The following is a 24,201-nucleotide window of genomic DNA, read 5'->3' as shown; positions in this document are numbered from 1 at the left end:
CAGGGAGGTGATGGGATGAAAGGGAAGTGGAGAGAATGTTCCAGGCTGAACGAGTGCACTGTCTCTGGAGGGGGAGGGAGGGCATGTATTGCTCCATTTTAATGAGCTCTAAATATCACCTTTTCCCTCTCCCCGCCTCTGGGTATTTTCTGAGAGACTGAAATCTCTCAATGGCAAAGGCCTCATGCTCATAGTCCTCATGCTGTCCCCTCTGAGCTGCACCTCTGCTTTCCTTAGTCTTGGACATTCTAGGGCAGGGTGTTTCCTGTTACCTGACCATGCAGAGCTTGTTGGTTTGGGTACCTATTTAAGAGAATGATGAACTTGCCTGGGGTGGGCTTTCAAGAGTGTTTTCTGTGAATGTGGTTTTAGAAAAGGTCCCAGAGACAGATTTCATCAGGGACTCGGTGGATTCTGGGCCATATGGGCAGGTGGCTCCAGGTTTAACTCCACTGTAAGTTTTCATTATTTTATTTAGTGTCCTGATTTGGCAACTTCGTGAGCTCTCAGGTCTTTCTTTCTTTCCCTTTCCTTCCTTCCTTCCTTCCTTCCTTCCTTCCTTCCTTTCTTCCTTCCTTCCTTCCTTCCTGCTGGTGATAAAACTTAGGCATTCATGCATTTCTGGACCATTTTGTCCCACTTGGAAATGCCCCTCCCAATCTCACTAGGGCACGACAGGAGAATTTTCTCAGCAGAGATCCTGCAGGGCCTCCTCATATGGTCCCAAGAAGAGTGTCTGGTGAGGGGTAAGCAGAAATCCAAGCTGGGTCTGCCTTGCAACCCAAGGCTGGGCTGGTTCCCACTGGCAGGTGATTTTGGTGTCCTGTGCCACAGATCCTCAGAGAAAATCCCTGCAGTATATCTGGTACATCTCTGTGGCTTGGTGGGAGGCAGGGGGGACGCTCTGATGTTACCTCAGGTCAAAGGCCTGTTATCTCTTCACCGGATTCTGCTTCAGGGTTGCCATGGAGAGCAACCTGGAAGTGTAGGGATATTGACTCCTGCAGGAAGTTCTTGACCTAGGAGCCTTCTGAGCTTGAGAAAGACAATGCTGAGGTTCCCACTGCAGTTCTCCAAGGGTCCCAGTGGAATGGAGCCTGAACTCCCCACACTGGAGGCCAGTTCCCAGATGCAGCCCCGCTGGCTTTCTCTTCTGCTGCCCGCTCACTCCTGCTGCCTGGCATCATGTCCCATGACACAGACCATCTCCAAGTTCTTTTTTCCATCTTGACTTGGAGAGCACTTCCTGGAAGAAGTTTCCTGTTATGGTCAGAACATGGTATGTCCCCAGTGAAACTCATGCTGGGGCTCGGTCACCAGTGTCATGATGTTGAGAGATAGTGGGACTTTTAAGAAGTATTTGTATTCCGAGGCATCTGGCCTCATGAAGAAATTAATTCCATCTCATGCTCCCTAGGAACTTGATTAGTTATCATGAGAGTGGCTTTCTATAAAGTTGGGGGGTATTCTTTGATTCCTCTTTTTCTATGCATCTTCTTGCCCTTCCCCTTCCACTTTCTGTCAGATTATAAAGCAGCATGAAGCCCTCACCAGATGTAGTCATCCAACCTCGAATTTCCCAACTGCCAGAACTATTAGCTAAAATAAACCTCTTTTCTTTATAAGTTACCTACTGTCAGGTATTCAGTTATAATAACAGAAAACAAATTAAGATAGCACCCTTTTCTTAATGTGTACCAAGGCTTGTGGTGACCCAGGAAACTTAGCTGCTAAAACATCTGAACCTTTTTCTGATAATGGGGCTACCCAGTCTAGAAACTATAGGGAATGCCATGGAACCTTTTCCTTCCCTGACTTTTGCACTGAAAATCAGGAAGGAAGTTTTCATGCCCTGGTTTGCCCCCTGAATTATCTGAAACTCACACTTTGGGAAAATATGGGGGGGGGGTGGGAGGCAAAGATTTGAAGACCATAGCTGTGCCCCAAAGAAGAGGAGTAGAGACAGAAAAGGAAGCCAGAAAGTTTAAGAAAAGAGGGATTCGAGGAAGGTAGAGGAGCAGGTCAGTCTCTCTGAGTGTCTTTTTCATCTTTTGGATGGAATTTTACATAGTCACCCTGTGGGGTATAACTTAAACACTGAACTCTAACAAACTGGATTTGAAAACTTTTGGATTCCTTGGCATGTTTATTGGGAAGATAATTTCTGTTTCTACTAGGAGATCAGTAAATAGAAAGTGTTCAATTTTACATCCAAATATTTCTTGGGTTCTGCATTTTATTTGACCCCTTTGGCTGGGTGTAGGGTCAGCGTGTTCTGGGAATACTTGCTGTGATTCTCTTTAGAATCCCAAATATACTTTAAGGCTTATAACACTATAATGAGCGTTTGGGTTATCTTTCCTCTACATGAATTATTTTAGCTTGGTCTGAGTAAATGCTACTTTGATATCTTTCCCTGTGCATTCAATGGGGCTCATGAGATCTTCTAGAAGGCATTTCGTTACCTAGGGACATTTAATGGTATTGACAACTTGAAAACATGCATTGTAAACTTGTAATGGATCATCTGTAAAATTATCAGGTGAGAATCTTCCTCGAGTTGGTTCTTTGATAGTTCTCTTCTTTTTCTTCTCCAGTGATTCAGAGATGTGTTCATTACCTGTACCCTTTTTTTCCCCATCAGTAAGCTGATTTTCAAACAGGAATGGCTCCAACACATGGGTCATGTCATTGACTTCTAACCAAATAGTTTCTCCTCTGGATGCGGTACACAGCAGGTGGAAGCTTTCTGGAATCTGGGAAAGGGTGGTGATAATGACCCAGCAAGGCGAGTCTTCAATTGGACTCTGATCTCTGATGTGAAGCAATGGTATGATGTCCTATCCCAAAGACTCGTATCTTGCCTCAGGAACATGAGCAAGTGTATGATCTCTGAAGTTGTCAGAGTTGTTTGGCTCCTACGAGGGCATTTTCTATGAGGATAGAGTTTGTGGTTTCCTTGCATTGTATACAACTATTGTCTCTTCGCATGGCATGCAGAAATCAGATAAGGTGTGCTAGTTTTCTGTTTGGAGTTGTACAGGCTAATAATGGTTCTTCAAAGATGTCCGCATTCTAATCCCCAGAAACCGTGTATGTGTCAGCAGGGACTTTGTAGATAGAATTAAATTAAGGATTTTGAGATGGAGAGATTATCCTGGATTGCTTGGGTGAACTAGCATAATTCAAAGGGTCCTACAAGTGGGATGCAGGGAATCAGAAGAAGAGGCCATGTGGAAATGTGGAAATGAGAGCAGACAGTTGGGAGATGTGACTGTGGGGCAAGGAATGCAGCAGCCTGGAAAAAAAAAAAAAAAAAAATAAGGAAACAGAGTCTTGCCTGAGGCTGCCAGGATAAACATGGCCTTGTTGACACTTTGATTTTAGAAATCTGACATCCAGACTGTAAGATAATATATTAGTATTGTAAATTATTAATTTCGTGGTAATTTGTTATAGCAACAATAGGAAACTAATGCAGTGGTGTGATGGTTTAGATATGAGGTGTCCCCCAAACACAATGCAAGAAGGTTCAGAGGGGAAATGATTGGGTTTTAAGAGCCCTAATCCAATCAGTGTTTTAATCCACTGATAGGGATTAACTGATGGTAACTGAAGTGGTGGGTGTGGCTAGAGGAGACTGGAATTGGGGCATGGCTTTGGGGTGTATATTTTGTATCTGGAGAGTGGAGACTCTCTTTGCTTCCTGATCACTGTGATGTGAGCTGTTTCCCTCTGCCACCCTCTCCTGCCGTGATGTTCAGCCTCACCTTGAGCCCCAAGGAATGGAGCTGGCCTTCTATGGACTAAGACCTCTGAAACCCTGAGTCCTCAAATAAACTTTTCCTCTTATATAATTGTTCTGGTGAGATCATTTAGTCCCAGTAGCAAAAAAGCTGATTAAAACAAGTGGCCTCAAATTAAGATAGGAGAGTCCAGGCAGTCAGTCTGAGAATAGGCCATGAGTGGTGGCTTTGTTTGAACTTGTGTGTCCCGCATAGGGCCCTTCAGAATCACAACACCAATATAATCTAGGAGTTGAGCAAAAGAGAAAGTATTTGGGTTTGGCTGGGCCAGAGCGTAAAATCTCCAACAAAAACTCATAAATGAGTTCAGGGTAGATGGTTAAAAATAATTTAAGTCAGATCTGTCGAATAGAACATTCCACAAGGATGGAAATGTTCTGTGTCTGCCTTATCGATTACGACAGCCACTTGCCACCTGTGGCTAATAAGAGCTTGAAATACAGGTAGTGTGAGAGATGAGCTGAATTTTAAATTTAACTTAAATATAAATTATTTAAACAGCCACATGTGACTTGTGGCTATCATCCTGGATGAAGCAGTTCTGAGTCAACACTAACCGAAATATAATGTGAGCCATATGTATCATTTTTAAATCTTCTAGTAGTTATATTTAAAAAGGCAAAGAAGACTAGTGAAATTAATTTGATGATACAGCTTGTTTAATTGAATTACTAAACAGCTATCATTTCAGCATGGAACAAATATAAAAAGGATTTACATTTTTTTCATACTTTTTTATACAAGTCTTCAATGTCCAGTATGCCTTCTATATCTAGAGCACAGCTCACTTTGGGCTGCATGATTCAAGTGCTCAACACCCAAGGGTGGCCAGCTCCTATTGCACTGGACGGTGCCAATCATTAAGTCACAGATGGAGAATGGGGGGCCAGGAGGTGAAGTGAATTGCTTTCAACTTCCCTCTTCCTGCAAAACCTGTTAATTTTTGTTGCCCGTGTTCCCTCTGGGAGGTACATAACTTAAGGCAGCCAGTAAAAATTCAAGGTTGTTTTTTTTCCTCCTACCAACCTATGTCTGCTAACAAACACTGAATATGACACTCAAAATACAATTTGCGTATTGGTGGACTAATGAATTCTCGGACATGGTGATGAATTAGATGGTGATAGGAGGAAAGAGAAAAGGAGAATTCGACTTGATCTGCAGAAACCAAGGGGAAGCCAGAGGGAAGAGTAGCTGCTTGGACATGCTAATTAAGCGTGGCAGAGGACCACATTTCTCAGACTGGGGCGGGGGAGTCTGAGGGTCCATGGTGCCAGAGCTCTTGGGATGTTTAGTTTGTTAAAATGCAAATACCAGCAACTGCAAGGTCAGGTTGGGGTGGTATGTGGGAGCTGTGAGTTTTCCCTCTTAATTAGCTTCCTAAATGATTATTGCATGAAAGTGTACAAGTCCCTGGGTTAGATTTCTGAAATTTCCTAACAGTCTAAGGACTTGTAAAGAAGCTGGTATTCAAAAATTAAAATTGCTTCTGGTCCAAGGTCACCATTAGTCTTAATAAACTAGACTCAACAACAGAACGAACTGACTGATGTCAAAGGGCAATTTCAACATGATTGGCTCATATATAAATGCACTTGAATTTGAGGATGGAGGAAAAGCATGCAGGACTGTAGGCTTCCTTAAGGGACCCCGTATTTCCTTTTATTCTGTTTAGCTCTAACTAAGAGTTCTCCTTGACTTGGTCATTGCTGGTGTCCTCTCTAGGGTGGTCATTATTTCTAGGTCCAGGTTTTGCTATTCAAGAGTTGGAGTTTTTCTGCTGATTCAATAAGGAAATCATTGTTTTTGTTGATTCTCCATGAATTGGCAACGCAGAGGTTGCCCGATAATCACAAGCAGGAAATCTGCAGCCGCTTGATGTCTGCAGACAAGGAATAAAACATGAAGACAAGAAAGGGCTGAAGGTGAGGAGATGGTGCTTCACATTTGCAATTCCAGGAGAGATGCAAAGGGACTGTCTCCCCAGAGGAGCAAGAAAGCCAGGAAGATTTCACACTGTGGACCACAAGGGAATATGCAGGATTGGACCAAAGTCCTCTTTCTGGTACTCTCGAGGATAAGGTCTTAAACTTCTAAGCTTCAAAGTCTCCACTGCCTCTCCAGGTGCCTCGTTAAAATGCACACTTCCACTCTGAGATTGATGATAACTTGAGGGACTCGGAGCCTTTGCTTGAGAAATCTGTCATTAGCTGCACAAAGTAGCTACCATTGATCGCTTATTGGATGCTTACTCTGCCAAACGCTGTTCAAATGGCTTTATGTACCTTATCGAATTTTATCCTTCTTATCATCATCCCCTGAGGTCACACATATTTTTGTTTTGTATAACAAGGAAACTGAGGCACACAAGTAACTTGAGGCAAGTAACTTGCCTGAAGTCATGTGAATGGTAAGTCAGCTCTCTGCCAGTCTATGTTCAAACCTGTTGTTCACTAGACTGGTGTTTCTCAAAGTGTGGTCCTGGACCTGCATCATCAGCTTCATCTGGAGACATGTAAGACATGCACCTTGTCAGGCTTCTCTCCACATGTACTGAATTGGAAACTCTGGATATGGGCCAGCAATGCCTAGTGGAGCACATCCTCCAAGAGTCAGGATCACTGGACTGGACGAAGGCTCCTACCACCCAATGATGACGCTGCAATGTGATCAGACACGAGGCAGAAAATTCTTCCCTTCTATTGGTTTTGGTAATATTCCCCTTGCGACCATAAAATAATAGTGGGGATGATGATGGCAAGAGCGATGGAATAATTTCCACACATCAGAGAACCTCCACTTTCTCCTCGGAGCCATAGGTTCATTCAAGGGAAGAGGAACCAAGATACTTTGTCATTTAGGGTATTTGCAGTTGTTGATAAAGGACAGAACCCAAAGGTGGGATTGGGAGAAACTGAGAATGAAGTATGGGAACCACCAGAGCAGAAAGCAAGTGGCAAAGGAGTTTTGCAGAAGCAGGTGGTTCAAAATTGCCCCAGACATCACAGACAAGCAAATAGGTAGAAAGGAGGTGATATATTTAAAATGGAGGCTTCAGATAAAGCCACTTAATCCCCTTCTGGCATAGCACAAATCAATAGCTGAATTCCCCGGGCTTGCATTTGTTAGTGTGTGTGTAGTGAGCATTAAACAACCAAATAATGAGGCCTATGGTGGGGTAGTGGTGCCATATATCTGGGCATGCCTTTAGGGGCTTGTCAGGACATCAGCATAAATCAATGCTTTTCAAGGTAGCACCTGCCTGGGAGGGAGTTTGTGCCCTGCCTTCTACTGCATTGGTGCAGGGCATAAGGCATTTTGCAGAAAGTATTTATGGAAATTTTTCCAAATCAAGGAAATAAACAGGTTGCATTTCCATTGCTTATCCCAAGTTCCCTCTGTTTCATAGACCAGTGGAAAGGAACACAGTGAAGCAGAAATGGGAAGAGCACAGAAATCCAGCTGATGAAATAGGAATTATTGATCCAGACAGAACTGTCAAGACTGAGTTTTGGATAGTTACAGACATTGAGATTGAGAAGACTCTGTGATTAGTGACGCTTGGGGATCATCAGGTGCAGGTATACAGCAAGAATCCAGACCAGAAGGGAAGCACCCTGGTTAATGGAAAGAAAGGGAAGACAGGGAGTCAACACCAGTGCCCCCTACAGTTACACCTTCACTTATATGTATATGTAAAATCAGTTCCTATGGGAGTCAAATCTCTTAGCTGGGATAATATTTGGCTTATGGGCAATATCATGCCAGAATTTCAATATAGCTCCCAGGGGGTCTACTCTGCTGTATATTGAAATTCACTTAATTTGATGTATTTCCACTTTGGAAAAACACTTAAAGTGGGAAAGTTCAGGTTTACACAAAAGATAAACCAGGGAGCAATTTATTTCCTAGACTAAAGAATTCTTCAGCTTGCAAGAGGTGTCATTGTAGTATTTTATTTAAGTTACAAGCTTTAAAAATTAAGGCATTTAATATCAAGTCCAAATCCATTCTCCCTTGTTGCTTACATAGTATATAAAGTGAGGAGTACCTATATTTGTAGTGTGTGTATTTTGTAATGGATTTTGCTCATATAATTTTTTTTTCTGCACAGGTACAGGTGCACCATGAGACAGCAGTTTCTGCGGGCATCACTGACTTCTACATCTCTCTGAATTCTGACAGCTTTAAGTTCTGTCAGCATTTCACTGTATTGCACCATGCCAATTATAAGTGTCAATGTTTCAAAAAAGAATCCTTGAAGGACAGATCCCTTAGTTTGTGATCACATGTGCTCAGTGTATATTCATACGCATACACACACAGTTAATTTATTTTGCTCTTCCAAATCTTCTATTTTCAGTTGGTTTTGGCAAAGGGTTGGTGCATTAGTCAGTTTTTCATCACTGTAACAAATAACTGAGATAATCAACTTATAAAGAGAAAAGGTTTATTTTGGCTAACAGTTTTGGAGCATCCAGTCCAGGATGGATTGGCCCATTGTTTTGGTAACACATCATGGCAGAAGCATGTGGTAGTGCAAAACATTTCACTTCATGACCAGACAGCAAAAGAAAGAGAGAGAGAGAAACAGAGAGAGAGAGAGAGAGTATAAGTTCATGCCTCCAAATGGCACCACCCTGAAAACTAAGCCTTTAATAAATGTGGTTTTGAAGGACATTCAACATCCAGAGTATTGCAGTTGGGTATAATTGATATCCACAAGTCCATCCATTAAATAATGCACAAATGATTTTTGGAAGTTGATTACTTACATGGTGCTGTGAAACCAATGCCGCTTCACCTGAGGTGACCTGCCCTGGCCGGGGTTCATAGAGGTTGGCCAGAGCCAGGTTTAACAGTTGGTGTGTCTCATCATCAAGACTGAGAATCACGTTCATTCTGTTTACTTTACGCCCTTAATCCGACCCTTCATTTAGACCTCTCGGTCCATTTCCAGTTGAGAATCTGGTTTCTGGATGGCCTTAAGTTATATATTTTAGGCAGTCAAAACACAAACCACCAAGTGCCTTTGAATGATTTCTCCCCATTTTTAAAAATGTAGGAGGAGCATGTCATGGAGGGGTTAGTTCCTGCTTCACAGGTGGACGATTAAGTGTCACGGTCAACAGAAAATCCTACACTTAATGTTTTGCTCTGTGTAACTCACTGCTTCACTTTATCTTCCTGAGATGGGATAGTCTGAGAAACTTGTTGAATGGAAGGAATTCCACTCAGAACAGACATCAAGAGCAAGGTGTGTTTAACTTTTTTTTTTTTTTTTTTCTTTTTCTTTTTCTGGTGGTGCTGGGGATTGAACCCAGGGCCTTGCGCATGAGAGGCAAGCACTCTACTAACTGAGCTACATCCCCAGCCCGCGTGTTTACCTCCTAGTAAATCAGACACTGAAAAGAAGCTGAAGGGAACTTGACCCAGTTCCGAGCTGACAGGGCTGTGGGTGTCTCTCTTGTGGAGTGGGGGAGTTATGGCAGAACCAGACTTTGGGGAAATTCCCCTGTGAGACAGTTTGGGGTGGTCTTGTTGGGGTGGTGACCGTGACCTCTGTCAATGGTGTCATGTTGTCCTTAGAGGAGCAAACATTTTCATGGACATTGATTCTGGGAGGAAGTCAAGTCCCTAGTAGAAAACAAGAACTTCAGAGGCAGCAGAGCAAAGCGGAACAGAATGACACTACCGGAAGGCCTCTGCAGTCACTCACTGGTCAAGAATGCTGGGACGCCGACCAGAGTGTGAGAGGTGACAAGCCGTCTGCCTCCCTGGCTTCTCCACAAAGCCGGAATCCTTACTTCCAGCTTGTTCCTATGGGAGGACCACTCCCAGTTTAGACAGCAGCCTGGTGGGTCACTCAAGTTATTGGGTCGCCTACCTCAGGGTCCTTGAGATAGGGGAGGAAGCCCAGAGAGACTCATTGCTGCGACTTCCGGTGGATCAGGCACATTGCACATCTTTTCTGAGTCTTCATTTGCCCAAGAAAGAATTACGTTTACTCCCACTTAATAACGGAAGTACCTGAAATTAAAAGACTTTCCCAAAAGAAGGGCTTCTGTCCCCAACCCATCAATGGCAGCTGTTGGGGACAGGAAACCATTACTTTCCCTCTGTGTTTATGTCACAAGGTTTCCTTGTCTCTGCTAACTAATATCCAGTTTCCTGTTAGGTCCCCTTTGCATCAAATTTAATTTACTGGCTCGGGCAAAGAATAGTTAAAACTAAGGCGTTACATCTCTCTAAGCAACTCGGATCTACATTTATACTGAAATTGGGCCAAATGTTTACCATCATGAGCGCCAGAGGGTACCTGTGGCCAGAGATTTTGACTATAAGTCTGGAATTCTGAATTACCTTATGGTAGTGATTCTCAAAGTTTAACAGGGATTGGCAAGCTGTAACCTGGAGACCCAACCCCCGCCCCATACCTGTGTCTGAGTAGCTATATGCTGAGAACGATTTTACATTTACCCTTTTAAATGGTTACAAAAGAAAAATAGTATTTCACTGGAAAATACCTAATATTTAAATTTTAGAGTCATAGTTTAAGACTTAAACTTTCTTGGTCACAAAGTATATTTTAATGAAGGCTTCACCACAGGCCCCAAAACAATGGAGCCAACTAACCATGGACTGAAACCTCTGAAACCAAAACCAACCTTCCTTATTGTAAATTGATTCTCTCAGGCATTTTGTCACAGTGACAAAAATGTATCCAAAGATGTATCCAAAGTACGATTTTAACAAAGCTGTTTTGAATGTGTCTACCATGTTTCAAGCATTTAGCAAAAATTCAAGCTGCAAAGTCAGATATTAATGGTATTTGGAGGTGGGTCTTTTGGGAAATAAATAGGATAAGATGAGATTACAGAGGTGGAGTCTCAGTGATAAATTTGTGGCTTATAATAAAGAAAGAGAGACTTGAGCTAGTACACCTGCTCTTCATGGGATGCCCTGTGCCACATTATGAGGCCACACCAGATGCTGAGTGGATGCTGGTGCCAAGCTCTTGAACTTCCCAACCTTCAGAACCATGAGTCCAATCAACTTCTATTCTTTAAAAATTACTGAATATCAGGTGTTTTATTATAGCAACAGGAAAGGGATGAAGCAAACATAACCAATTGTAACAAGGATAGAGACATTTTGTATTCTTTTTATGTTACATCTTTAAAATTGTGTCCTAGTTTACACTTATGACATAGTTCAACTCAGAGTGGTTATATTTCAGAGGATCGGAAGCCACATATAGCTTGGGGTCACTGCAGGGGATAGCATGGGACTAACTAATACGCAACTGAGATCCACTGGAGTAGGCACTGGAATATCCTGTTATAGCATGCTTCTTTGTCACTTCATACTATTCTGATAGTTTCCTGTAATTCAATAATCTCCTATGGTATCATTTAAAATCACAGCATATTGTGTGCACTGTGGTTTAGCTAAACAACAACCTACTTACTAAATCCCCAACAATTAGTTAGCGGCCGTGCACCAGACGTAAGCTATGTAAAAGCTTGACTGTTCTTGAGTATCAAGAGAATTCACAGTAGCTTCTCTCCTTAGGTTTACTAATTTGGTGCGGTCATTAAGAACTTTCAATTAATCTTGCTTTAGCCTTAAAATTGATGCCACACTTATGAATTTAGTTGTACAACCTTGAGATGAAGTGGAATGAATCTCTGACCCAATGCTATAAAAGGAGAGAGGGACTCAGGAAGTCTTAACAGAGTAGAAGATACGATGTCGCCTGTTTTGTGACCTTCTTAATGAGCCCAAGACCTGGATAGGATGGGCTGTGGAGACTCTAGGGAAAGTGTACAGAGTGGATACAAAGGATCCCTTGCCATTCTATGCCAGTCTTTGATTCAGAACTTTCTATGTATTTACCTTGAGGCACGCAGGCTTGGTTCCAGACCACAGCGCTAAAACAAATATCACAATAAAGGGAGACACATGACTTTTTTGGCTTCCTGGGGGGTGCATATTAAAGTTCTGTTTATGCTGTACTGCAGTCTGTCAAATGTGCAAGAGCATTATGTCTAAAAACACAATGTGAATTCCTCAATTAAAAATTACTTTGTGGCCAAGAAATTGTGGTACAGAAAGACAGAGCAGGCACATGCTATGCCAATAGACTTGCTCTGTGCAAGGTTGCCAGAAGCCACCAATTGGTAAAACATGCCATATCTGTGACATGCCATACAGTGACGTGTATGAGCATTCAACTGCAAATAGCATTCAATATAAAATAGATTATGATTCCTCCAAAAAACTCTTAGATTTACTTTTCAGGGTAAGAGAATTTGTCTATATTCTTTGCTACAATGATAAACTAACATTTGAAAGCATAACCTTGCAAATTCATCCTAAGAGCAAAGATTTCTAAAAAAGACAAAAATAAAAGTCTTCAGTTCTGCCATTTAGAGAAAACTACTCTTCTCTCCTGAATGTATGTTCTTCAGAATTCTTTTGGTGTTTATGATTACACACATTTGAATAAAAACAGAATCCAACAGACAGTATCTGTGATAGCATACTTGTCATTTAATGATATTCTTCTAAATTCTTTTTATTTGTATATATTTTATTCATTCTAATTAATTGTACCTGACAGTAGAATGCATTTTGACACATCATACATAAATGGAGTATACCTTCTCATTTGTACATGAGGTAGAGTTACACAGGTCATGTAATCATATATGCACATAGGGTAATAATACTATTTTATTTTCATGTTATTCAATAATCCCTATGATAGCACTTAAAATTACAGCATATTGTGTGCACCTTGGTTTGGCTAAATGATGATTATTACGGTTGGATGTGAGTGTCCCCCAAGAGCTCATGTGTGAGACAATGCAAGAAGGTTTGGAAGAGAAATGGTTGGGCTATAACCTTAACCTAATCAGTGAATTCATCCCTGATGGGATTAACCGAGTGGTAACTGGAGGCAGCTGGGATGTGACTGGAGGAAGTGGTTCATTGGGGGCGTGGCTATGGGGTGTATATTTTGTATCTGGAGAGCGGAGACCACTCTCTCCGCTTTCTGATCATCATGTGAGCTGCTTCCCTCTGCCACACTCTTCTGCCATGATGTCCTGCCTCACCTTGTGCCCCAAAGAATAGAGCCAGCCTTTTATGGACTAAGACCTCGAAACCATGAGCCTTCAAATAAACTTCCTCCTCTACAATTGTTCTAGTTGGGTCTTTTAGTCACAGTGTCGAAATAACTGACTAAAATAATGACCTACTTAGTAATCCCCTATTATTGGACATACAGGTTGCTCCCAATTGTCAATCACACCATTACTAATGCTGCCAAAAGAGCATCGCTTTGTCTTTGGATCCAATGCACTTCCTGCCTTTGAGCTAGCTTAGGGAGGCACAGAGGAAAAGGAGACATAATTTCACACTTGTGGTCTCACTATGCCTAATTCATTTTGTAGTTTTCTTGTGACTTGGAAGATAGCCAGTAGTGGCAAGGACACCAAATCTCTCTAGTGGACACCAAATCAACTCTAGTGGACACCAGAATGTGCCACCCACAGTGGACACTGAGTTTTCTCACTGCTCTGCTAGGAAGGACCTGCAGGTCCCTGGGATTATTTTACAGTCTCTGTCACTTCGGCCTGTGCTTGGGTTTGGATTGACGTTGGTTCTCCCCGGTGTCATCTGGTGTCACATTTGCCCCTCTAGTCTTAGCGTTAATCACGTCTCTGGAACAGAATCACTCCTGTGGTGGATTTGTGGGTGGGTTAGAAAAATTTAATAACTCAGGAAGCCTCTGAATTTAAAATTCTAGTTTCTCTGGCTTATGTAATTTACATAATTATTTGTTCATGCAACGTTTGTACATCACTCTTCCAATTGTTTCGCACTATCTGAAATTTCCTGGCAATTCCCCAAATGCCAGCTCCTCAGCTGCCTATGCAGTATCATCCCTATAGCAATAAAGCAAATAAATGACTGCAGAGCTGCCCGGCATTCAGATGAGGTAAACATGGGCTTTTGAGCTGATGAACCAAACTGGACACCCCAGATCGTTTGAGGGAAGAATATTTCTTCTGTTTTATTAATTCTATTAAAAATACGAATAGAGGAATAAATGGTAAAGTTTTCTTAAGTTTGAGGGGCCAAGCACATTTATTCTTTGCTTTGTATCTTGGTGCCATGAGATGGTCATTTTGAGGTGGCCTGCTAGACTTGTATTCCAAGCCATCATGCGTCCCCATACAAATTCAGTGCAAGCGTTTACTATGTCATTCCTCTGTCAACTTTCTTGCCTTGTTTTTAGAAACAGAGATGAACAAGAATCCCTGTCTTCACGGAGTTCAAAGGTTAATGGGACACACACACACACACACACACACACACACACAATTGCAGCTGAGATAAGGGCTACGATAGAAATAGAACTTGAAGCTCTAGGAACACTGAGAGGGTGCAATTCATTTGGTTGGGGTACGACGAAGACTCTTGAATTAGATCTGGACAGACAACAAATGGGAAGCAGGCTTTATAGGCGAAGGGATCATCTGAACAAGGCTGCATGTGTTAACATGCAGGTGGTGGTCAGAAAAATGGCAATATTTTGTTGAGACTGTTGTTAACAACACATGTGGGTAATGGAGGGAAATGTGGCCAGAGAGGTGGGATAGTCAAATTTATGAGGGACTTTTGTCATTAAAATACTTGGATTTTGGAATAAACCTAGGTGTCCATCAACAAATGAATGGATAAAGAAAATGTGGTATATATATACACACACACAATGGAATATTACTCAGCCATGAAAAATAATGAAATTCTGCCATCTTCAGCACATGGGTAAAACTGGATGACCTTATGTAAAGAGATATAATGCAAAAAAAAGACAAATACTATTCTCATTTATATGTGGAAGCTAAAATGTTGATCTCAAAGATGTAAAGAATAATAGATATTAGAGCCAGAGAAGAATGTGGGGAGAGGGAATGCAGAGAGGAGGGTCAGTGGGCACAAGGGCGCTGCTGGATAGGGGAATGAGCACAGTAGGAGAACTATGACTGACAATTAATTGACTATTTTGAAACAGCTAGTAGAAGGGATTTTGAAAGTTCCCAGCACCAAAAAATTATGTGTATCTTAGGGTGATGGATGTGTTGGTTATCCTGACCCGATCATGACATTGAGTACATGTATTGAAATGCCACACTATACCCATAAGTATGTATGATTGCCATGTGTTAATGAAACTAAATGTATTTTAAAAATATTGATAAAAATGACAGACTTAGCCAGGCAGAAGGGCACAGGCCTGTAATCCCAGCGGCTCTGGAGGCTGAGGCAGGAGGATTGCGAGTTCAAAGCCAGCCTCTGCAAAATGAGGTGCTAAGCAACTCAGTGAGACTCTTTCTCTAAATAAAATACAAAATAGGGTTGGGGATGTGGCTCAGTGGTGGAGTGCCCCCGAGTTCAATCCCCTGTACCAAAAAAAAAAAAAAAAAAAAAAAAGACAGACTTTATTCTACAGGAAAGGGACTCTTGAGGTCCTTTGGGCAGGCGGTGACATTACTAGAGTTATGTTTAGAAGATCTAGTTGGCAGCAGTGTCAGAGGTGGGAGGGAGAGTTGATCCAGGGACTAGAAAGATAGCTCATGTCTGTCCTTTCTTGTTAAGTTGGTAGTACTTTTAGGTGACCCATCTCCATGTTTGGGTTCAAGGTCACTTATTTGGGAGAAAAATTGGAAACATAATTAAAGATAGGACTATGGATACTGGCTGCAGGTGACAGCCTGTGAGCCTATGAAAGTCCAGTCTTTCCTGGAAGGTTATTATTTAATTATCAGCTCAATATGATTTGAGTTCCTCCAGAACATTCTAAACAACCAGGTTTAATATGTTCTCTTTCATTATTATTTTAAAGATATATTTTTGCATTTAATTGATGCATGGTGATCATACATATTTATGGGGTACAGTGTGGCATTTTAATATGTGCATGCAATGTGTCACAATCAGACCAGCATAACTGGCATGTTACCACATATTTATACAGGGCATTTCATTGTCTTTTCTTTTTCAGAGTCCATTGCTCTACTGACCATCGAGAGGAAACCTGGAAATAGCATTGAATTTCCATGGATTCTGGGGGGCTGTTGGGTCTTTCTGCTGCCAGCCCTTTTCTTCAGGTGCCACCGTGTTCACAGGAACGATCGTGATTGGAAACCAGCTCCTAGATGACATTTCATTTTGAGGCTCCCAACAGCCCTGTCAGGCGGGGTTTCCTGTGCTCTCTTTATAACACGTGCTAATATGTGAGGTTAAACTTGCCCCAGGGTGTGGGGGACAGCCGGCGCTGCCTGGGGTCCTGACCTCAGATGCAAGCCTCTGGCCAGGCAATGACTTACCTCCTTTCCTTCTTCCACAGAAAGAAAACTTGGGTAGATCGTCCTCGCAGATGGGATAGGAGAAATTCAGAATAGAAGAGCCTTTAGTGCTGAACTGGACGTCAAGGAACAGCTCCTGGATATCTTCCCCTAAAGAAGAGGAAGATGGCCATTACTGCACACTTCCACTGTAGCAAAGGAGCCGAAGGCGACAGCGTGAGATGAGGAGCGTTTCTTTCCATTTGTCTGCTTTATATGGAAAACAGATATATATATATATATATATATATATTTTTTTTTTTTTTTTCTGGTAAAACAGCACTAAAGTCACAGTGATGTCCCTGGGTAGGAAAACTGGCCCATTCTCAAAATTTACCTCTTTGGGGGAAGGTAGCCCATTTGCTCTGCTGCCCAGCTTCAGTATGGGCCCCTTCACCAGGTGTCTGTAGGTCTGGCTTCTAGAACTGCCCAGCTACACAGTATCATTTATCTCCAGTGAGAACTGCAGGTGTGGTCAAGACTACACACTCCCACTAATGTTGCAGGCAGAGGCCGCACGAGGCCGCACACAGCTTCAGGGACCTCTGTGGTTCTGGCTTCTAATTCTCTCTGCCTTTTCCTCTGTTCCTCCTTTGTGTGTTCTACCTATTCCCGTTCCTCTTTTCTCTCTTCTGTACTCTCCGCAAAGTAATTCTTTAGCTGTTGCTAGAGTCCTGGCATTGTGCAAAGTTCTAGAAACACACAGTTGTGTGAGTTCTTGGGTCTCCAGGAATGTCCCCTCTATTTCTCCGGAATGGTTCCACATGCTTTGCTGATGAAATTCTTCTGCTCTGGTTTTGATAAAACTGCTTTAGAAAAGGAGATACTTTAGTAACTACAGCAAATATGTAAACTGACTGTGAAGGCATGATCGAACAAAAATACAACAGAAATTGCTGTAGCTCATTGACTGGGTTGTGTAGAAAGATTGCACATCTCCTCTTTGTCTGGGTCGAGGTTTAAGAACTTATATTAGCAACTCAGGAAATGAAATAATGCAAATGGAAAACTATGCTGCTGGTAGTAAGGACTAGATTTTTTTGTGGCTCAAATAAGTAAGCAAAGGATCTCTCCTAGAGAGACATCAATACTTAGTCTCAAAATATTTTCTTTCGTTCTCTTTTTTTTGGCTAGGTATACTGATTTCAGATGCTTATACCATCCAGATACGTGTATAGAGTCTTCTTACTAGAAAAATGGAACATTAAATAAGAGTTGTAGTTTACTTAGATATTACCCAGAAAGAGGATTGAAAATGAAGGCGGAAACAGAGTTAATTCCAGAGAATGGTGGGGGATTGGTAGGCTAGTCAGCCATTATCATTCATGTAAGTCAACTGGTGTGTGGAGCAGGAAGGAGCCAGGCCGAGCTTTATTTCATGGTAATAATTTCTACTTACTCAGAATAATGCCAAATCTAATGCTGAGTTTTGGTTTCAGTTTTCTGGAACACTCGTCAATAGAAAAGCCAAAATCCTGCAATGGATCTGCCAAGAGGAAAAATAATAAAATATTCATGAGTATATTGATACCTCTGCACACACATATTCAAAATTCACAATAATTGTGTTCACTAACATGAGTTTACTGAGATTTATTCAAAAGCATATTTCAAAATACTTTTTCAAAAACACATCCGTGAAGTTTCCACCAACAACTCCTGGTCTCTCCAGGGTCAGTGTGCTTACTCTTAGAGCTGCTCTACTTTGGCTGGTCAATGCTGCGTGAACACAGACCGCGGGGGTCTCAATCCGAGGAACTAGCACAGTGTCTTGATGGTTGGGTCACATCTTTGTATGGTGAACGATTTTGTCATTCAAATTTTGTCTTCTAAAATTTTTATTATCCTTGCTTGAGTTCTTTAGGCTCCTGAACTTTTGGCTTTAAAATTGTTCATTAATTGCAGAGAACGTTTCATAAAATATTGATGATTATAATGAAACAGAGAGAAAGATGTGCAGATTTTCAAAGTTAAGAGCTGCCCTTGTGATTTCATTTCATCTCACCCCATCCCACCCCATCCCACTCGCTCCCATTCAGTGTAGTGATCCCTGCTCCCAAATATTCCACTCTGTGCAAGGTATTGTGTTCCATGTGATAGGGACTATAAAGAGAATGTAATTTACACATAACTTAATAACATGCTCATTCAAAGGGCTCCAGTGACTCTTCTATGTTTCAGAATAAGTACAGGAATGTTCTACAGGACCCAGATTCCATACTGCACATCGCAAATCCATTCCTTGAGACTCAGTCTCATGCACCCTTTGAGACTAGGGTGGCCATGTAATACACACTCATCTAATTCCCACCACACTTGACTTGCCTGTGAACTGTCTCCTATTTCAGATGGTCTTAGTCTTTTGGCCACTGTTCAAACACTCAGTTCTGGCCCATTCCCATCTTTTGTGAGGGCTTCCCTGGTAGTCCTGAAAATATCCTTTTGTTTCTCTGAATTCTTAAAATAGATAAGTCTGAAATACTTTTAAAAGTGCATATGCATATATATTACTTTGTACTTTGCTAAGTGCCATTTCCTACAACACTTAATCTAAAGATGAGAATCCTGTAAAGCAGGGGCCAGGTTTGGGGTTTGTTGGTTTGTTTTGTATTGTTTTCCATTTCCTTTACCTTTATGTTTGCCACTGGGTCTAATAGAGGAGAGCCAATTTATTTTCCCATTCTTTTTTAAAAAATTCACACATAATTGTACATATTCACAGGCATATAATATGATATTTTGACACATGCATACAACATGCAATGGGATCAAATCTTGGGCAAATCCATCACCTCAAACATTTATCATTTATTTTACTGGAAATATCCAAAGTCCTTTCTTCTAGCTATTCTGAAATATATAATAAATTATTGTTAATAGCAGTCACCCTACTGGACTATAGAATACCATAATTTAATCTTCTTATCTAACATTTTTATATCTTCCCTCTCCCCTTCCCAGTCTCTGGTAATCACATATCCTATGAGGTCAACTTTCTTAGTGTCTACATATGAATGAGTACATGCAGTATTTGTCTTTTTATTCCTGATTTATTTCAAAACATTCTTTTTTGTAATAACATTCTGTTATTACAAAACATTCTTTAGGTTCATCCACTTTGGTGCAGATAACAGAATTTCATTATTTTTATGGATGAATAATGTTCTTTTGTGCTGTAACACATTTTCTTTATTCATTCATCCATGGATGGACTTCTAGGTTGGGTCCATATTTTACTTATTGTGCATAGCACTGCAAAAAATCACGGAAGTACAAATATCTCTGCATCTACTAATTTAATTTCCTTTGTATTTATATACCCAAGAGCAGGGTGGCTGGATCATACAGTGGATCATTTTTTTAGTTTTTTGAGGAATCTCCATACCATTATTCATAATGGTTACAGTAATTTCATTCCCATCAACAGTATATAAGAATTCCCCTCTGAGGAGAGTTACTTTTAGTAAGGGTCTCCTTCTGTGCACTTTGTACATTTCCATTTCTTTATCCAGACTCCCCAGCACGCAGCACAGTCTGACATACAGTAATCACTCCATTAATATACATAATAATTGGATGGATGCCATCTATTAACCTATCTGATTATCAGCTCCAAATCTACTCTCCTGCACTTGCTTTGTGAAACTGGCCTCTCTGCAACCCTATTACTCTTTTGCTATCTGCAAGTTGAGGTGTCAGAGAGAGTGGACCTTGGAGTCAGAAAGGAGGCTTGCTTCTGGTGCACTTGTTGGGAGTGTCCGCAGCAATGGCCCATCTCCACAGGAACCAGCTGGTTCCGGTGTCCAGCTCTTTTTGGCATTTTCCAGAATCAGCTGGGATCAGCTCTGGGGGTCCCCAATCTTCTGCCATAACCGTACCTCAGAGTGGTTCTCCCTTTCTTCTGCAGACTGCCTCAGTCTCACAGGTCCTTCTTTCAAGCATGCAGTTTCCTATAACCCCAATTTCTGTCCTTTGCCCTCCCAGTCCTTGGGGTGGTGCTATGCCTCCGGTGTCCTTATTTTACCCTTTTTATTCTCTGACAACTGATTAATCAATCCCCATATTAAATTCTTTCTGTTCAAATAACTGATATGGTCTACAGTTTTCCAACAGGATCCAAATTAGTATAATAAAGAGTAATGAGAGAGAGAGAGAGAGAGAGAGAGAGGAGGGAGAGATCTGATTTTCTTCATTTCTCTGATGGGAAAATACAGACTCAGAAAGACTGTATTAAATGTCTCACATCCCAGCAGTAGAAAGTGTCAAGATCTAAACCCAGACTTAAAAACAAGCAAGGAAGCAATTTTCTGTCTAGTATTGTGCAGTGATACTCAAAAAGTAGAGCCTCAAATATATATGTCAACTATTGGATTTGTAAGATTTCCCAGAATATTTTCTGTGGCGGCATATGGCCTCGGGTAGTTCTGGTTTATAACTGATTTCTGGTTCAGCTTAGTTATGAGCTCCCATTTGCCAATGACAGTGTTCCAGACAGTTTGAGCATCTGCATTGCTGAGCTGGAAGACACATCTCTGTCTATGGTGTCTGCCTTAGAAATGAGCAGTAGACAATTCCAGTCTTGCACATTTAACACGGCTGTACCTGCAATCAAAATCCCTTTGGACTGGTCACTACTTTTCCTGGGGGAAAACATCTTTTTCTTCTTAGGTTCATTAGAGTCCTTCCTAAGCATTTACATACTATCACAGGGCTTCTTTTAGCTTAGAAAAAAGGACCAGGGGGATGGAGACAATGTTCTACTATATACTTGGAGCTCAGTATTGAAAGACACAGAGGCCAGCTAACAGATGTTCAAGAAGGTACATCTTCAAAGCTGTTGATTAATTTAAGTTGCCATCTGAAGCAAATAGAAGAGACTGAGTATGTATTGTTTAGTATTTAGTAGGAACAGAATTCCACTGTATGTTTATCAATATTTTAAAGTATAGTTAGAATAAACCAAGGACAGAAGGAATGAAGCATTTCCATGGCATTAGAAAAACATTGTTAGAAAAATAATCTTAACAGGGAACGAAACCACACAGAAAAGAGTAGGTTGCTTTTCACTGAGAAAATGCATATAGAAGCACAAAGATGGATTACTTAAAAAGTACTTGGGGATTTGATGAATTTTCCTACTAGTTATTTAAAATTTATATATGAGTGATTTTTTTTGTTTTGTTTTTAGTATACACATGCAGTTTGCAGACCACTTGGAAAAAGGGACCTCAGTTCCTCCCCATCCCCCAATTCCACCCTCATAAACTCCTGTCCTTCCTGGTATTTATGGTATTTATTTACATTTGCACTCAGGCACTTAGGAAGCTCTAGGTTACTTTTGTTAGTGTACCTCCCTCCTTCCTCCGTTAGAGCAGCAAAGCCAGACTCCCCAGCAGTAGGGAAGTCATGTCTCCAGGGCATGAGGCCCCAAGCCATTATTCGCTCAATGAATAATAAAGATCATTTGGAGTTGATTCACTGAGAATCTTAAAGTAGGGTTTCTAAACCCCACACTGTTGACTTTTTTCAGTGATTCTTTTTGCGGTGCTGGGGATTGAACCCAGGGCCTTGTGCTTCCAAGGCAAGCACTCTACCAACGGAGCTATATTCCCAGCCTACTGTTGACTTTTTGTGTTAGGTGATCTTTTACTGTGGGGCTGTCCTGCTCTGTGAGATGTTCAGCAGCACCCCTGGTTTCTACCCACTAGACATCAGCCACTCCTCACTCTTCCTACCAGGTGTGATAACCCCACGTTTCCCACATTGCCCATGTTCCTCCGGGGATGAATTCACCTCTACTGGAGAACCACAGCTCTAAAGATTAATTTTCTCCATTACCATGCTAAAAATGCTTCAGGACCACCTACCAAAATAAGTCAAAGTGGGTTATAATTTTTAAATAGTTCTTATACAGTATGAGTAGTGATTGGGCATGGGAGACTTTGCCTCAAGTGACTTTTAATATATATAAACCAGATCATCTGATTCTGGATTTTCTAAAACAATAAAATTGAAAGCTTAATGAGAGTCAGTGTTCCTGGGCTTTGAGGGCAGGAACAAATTCCAAATGCCTCTTATAGACATTTCATTGTAGAGCAGCGTATGAACAGAGGGGGCGGAAATCAGACTTCATAGGGAAATGGAAGAGTTGTTCTTTCTGGGTATTTCTTTTTGACCTCCATGTTACGCCCTCTTTCTGTCTATTCTGCCAACATGGATGACTCCAGAGTTGGAGAAACCAGCTGGGCTCAGAGGGAGTAGGTTGGCTGACAACCAATTCTGCAAGCTGGTCTTCAGCTTATGAGTCCCATCTAGCTGTGCATTGATTTAAAAGTTTGCTTCTTGGGCAGCTGTTTTGATTGAGGCATCTTAATTTTCTTGTAGGAGTTCATGGGATAATATTTACGGGTCATCATGAATCCATCCCTAAGAGGGTAATGCATAATGCTTTGGTGAAATTCCATTGCTGAATATCCATTACCAGCATGTCACAAAACTAACCTTCACATCTTCTGTTCTTTACTCCACTACGCTCCTTCTGTCCCCTTCCCTCTCCCTGCCAAAAGGAAATAACTTACAATGTGGTGAAAGTATTCAAGCCATGTTTTTCTATTATTTCCTGATCTTGTTTTTCCACCTGTCAAATCTTATTACTATAGAGTGGTACAGCAAAGCCCTGGTGGGTCATTATTTCAAGTAATAGTAGTTTGACTCCCATTCAAGTTCGTTCTGCTAAGATTTCACTGGGACTTGACTCATACAGTCGGAGTTGTTTATGAGACAGTTTCTTTTCATCTGAGATATGTAGATGCCTAAACATGGTTCTTGATAGCAAACGTAATAAAAATGGAATTAACACCATCACAATGGAATATCTACTGTTTGTCAAATGAGAGATGAAGACCTCCAATGCCCTGCAGGCTGACTGTGATGAATTAATTTTTTAGTGTGAAGGTATATTTGAGTTGCTGAATTGAAATTTGGGATCGCTTATTTGTCTGCTTCCAATGACAAAAGAAATGAAATTCATTAATAATAGCTTTTTCATTGAAAAGTGTAGAAACATGCAATGTCCCTTTGGACTCTGAATCCATCCACCAGAATAACCCATTTGGTTTTCACCAACATGGAAGAAGGTTTTTGTGACCTAATACAATAGTCCCCCCCTTACCTGCAGTTTTGCTTTCTGTGTTTTTTTGTGATCAAATGTAGTTATCCATGGTCAAGTGCAGTTCAAAGATATTGAACAGAATGTCCCCCAAATTTCAAGTTATGTGCCATGCCAAGTATTCTGATGAAATCTTCAGCCACCCCGCTTGGAGGTGAATCATACTTTTGTCTAATGTATCCACCCAGTATACACTACCCATCCATAAGTCACTTAGTAACTTTCTTGGTTAAACTTTCAGATCAACCGCGAGAGTATTGAAGTGTTTGTGTTCAAATAACCCTTATTTGACTTAATAATGGCCCAAAGCACAAGATTAATCATGCTACCAATTTGGCTATCACAAAGGGAAGCTGTGAAATACTTCCACTTAGTGAAGAGATGAAAGCTTTTGACCAAATGAAAAAAAAAAATCAAATCATATGCTGAGGTTGTTAAGATCTATAGTAAGAATGAACTATGGTGTATGTGAGGTTTAGCACTGTGGTTTCAGACATCCACTGGGAGGCTTGGAATATACTCCTGGGGAGAAAGGGGACCACTGTAAATAGGATTGCATTGGACATGATTCTGTGTGTGGGATGACCTTTGCTACCAGTTCTCAAACATGGCTGCATGCTGGCATTGCCTGAGGAGTAGTGTACCAGTACCAATGCCCAAGTCTTCCTCTAGCCATTGTATCTGGAGGCTGCCTCCTAATTGAGATTTCTAACCCCTCCCTGGTGATTTTATTGCCGCACCTCCCTTGAAAAACCATTGCAGTAAGCGATTCAGGTGTTTTGCTAATTCCCTGGGCATATGATCT

At 41.3% G+C, this 24,201-nt stretch overlaps 1 protein-coding gene across 1 annotated transcript in view; it reads right to left on the bottom strand.

The window, feature by feature from the left end:
- The window catches only part of Ly86 (lymphocyte antigen 86), a 58,372-nt gene that overhangs the window by 15,417 nt on the left and 18,754 nt on the right, over positions 1-24,201 (bottom strand). The window contains exons 2-3 of the mRNA XM_047558743.1: positions 17,628-17,714; positions 16,211-16,339 (exon numbers count right to left, since the gene is read on the bottom strand). Of these exons, the coding sequence (XP_047414699.1) occupies positions 16,211-16,339; positions 17,628-17,714 (216 nt within the window). The remainder of the gene's footprint in view (positions 1-16,210; positions 16,340-17,627; positions 17,715-24,201) is intronic.

Source organism: Sciurus carolinensis, chromosome 7, assembly GCF_902686445.1.
Source record: "Sciurus carolinensis chromosome 7, mSciCar1.2, whole genome shotgun sequence".
NCBI classification, from domain to species: Eukaryota; Metazoa; Chordata; class Mammalia; order Rodentia; family Sciuridae; genus Sciurus; species Sciurus carolinensis.
The sequence above is the reverse complement of the archived record's forward strand: the minus strand, read 5'-3'. Positions and strand labels throughout refer to the sequence as shown.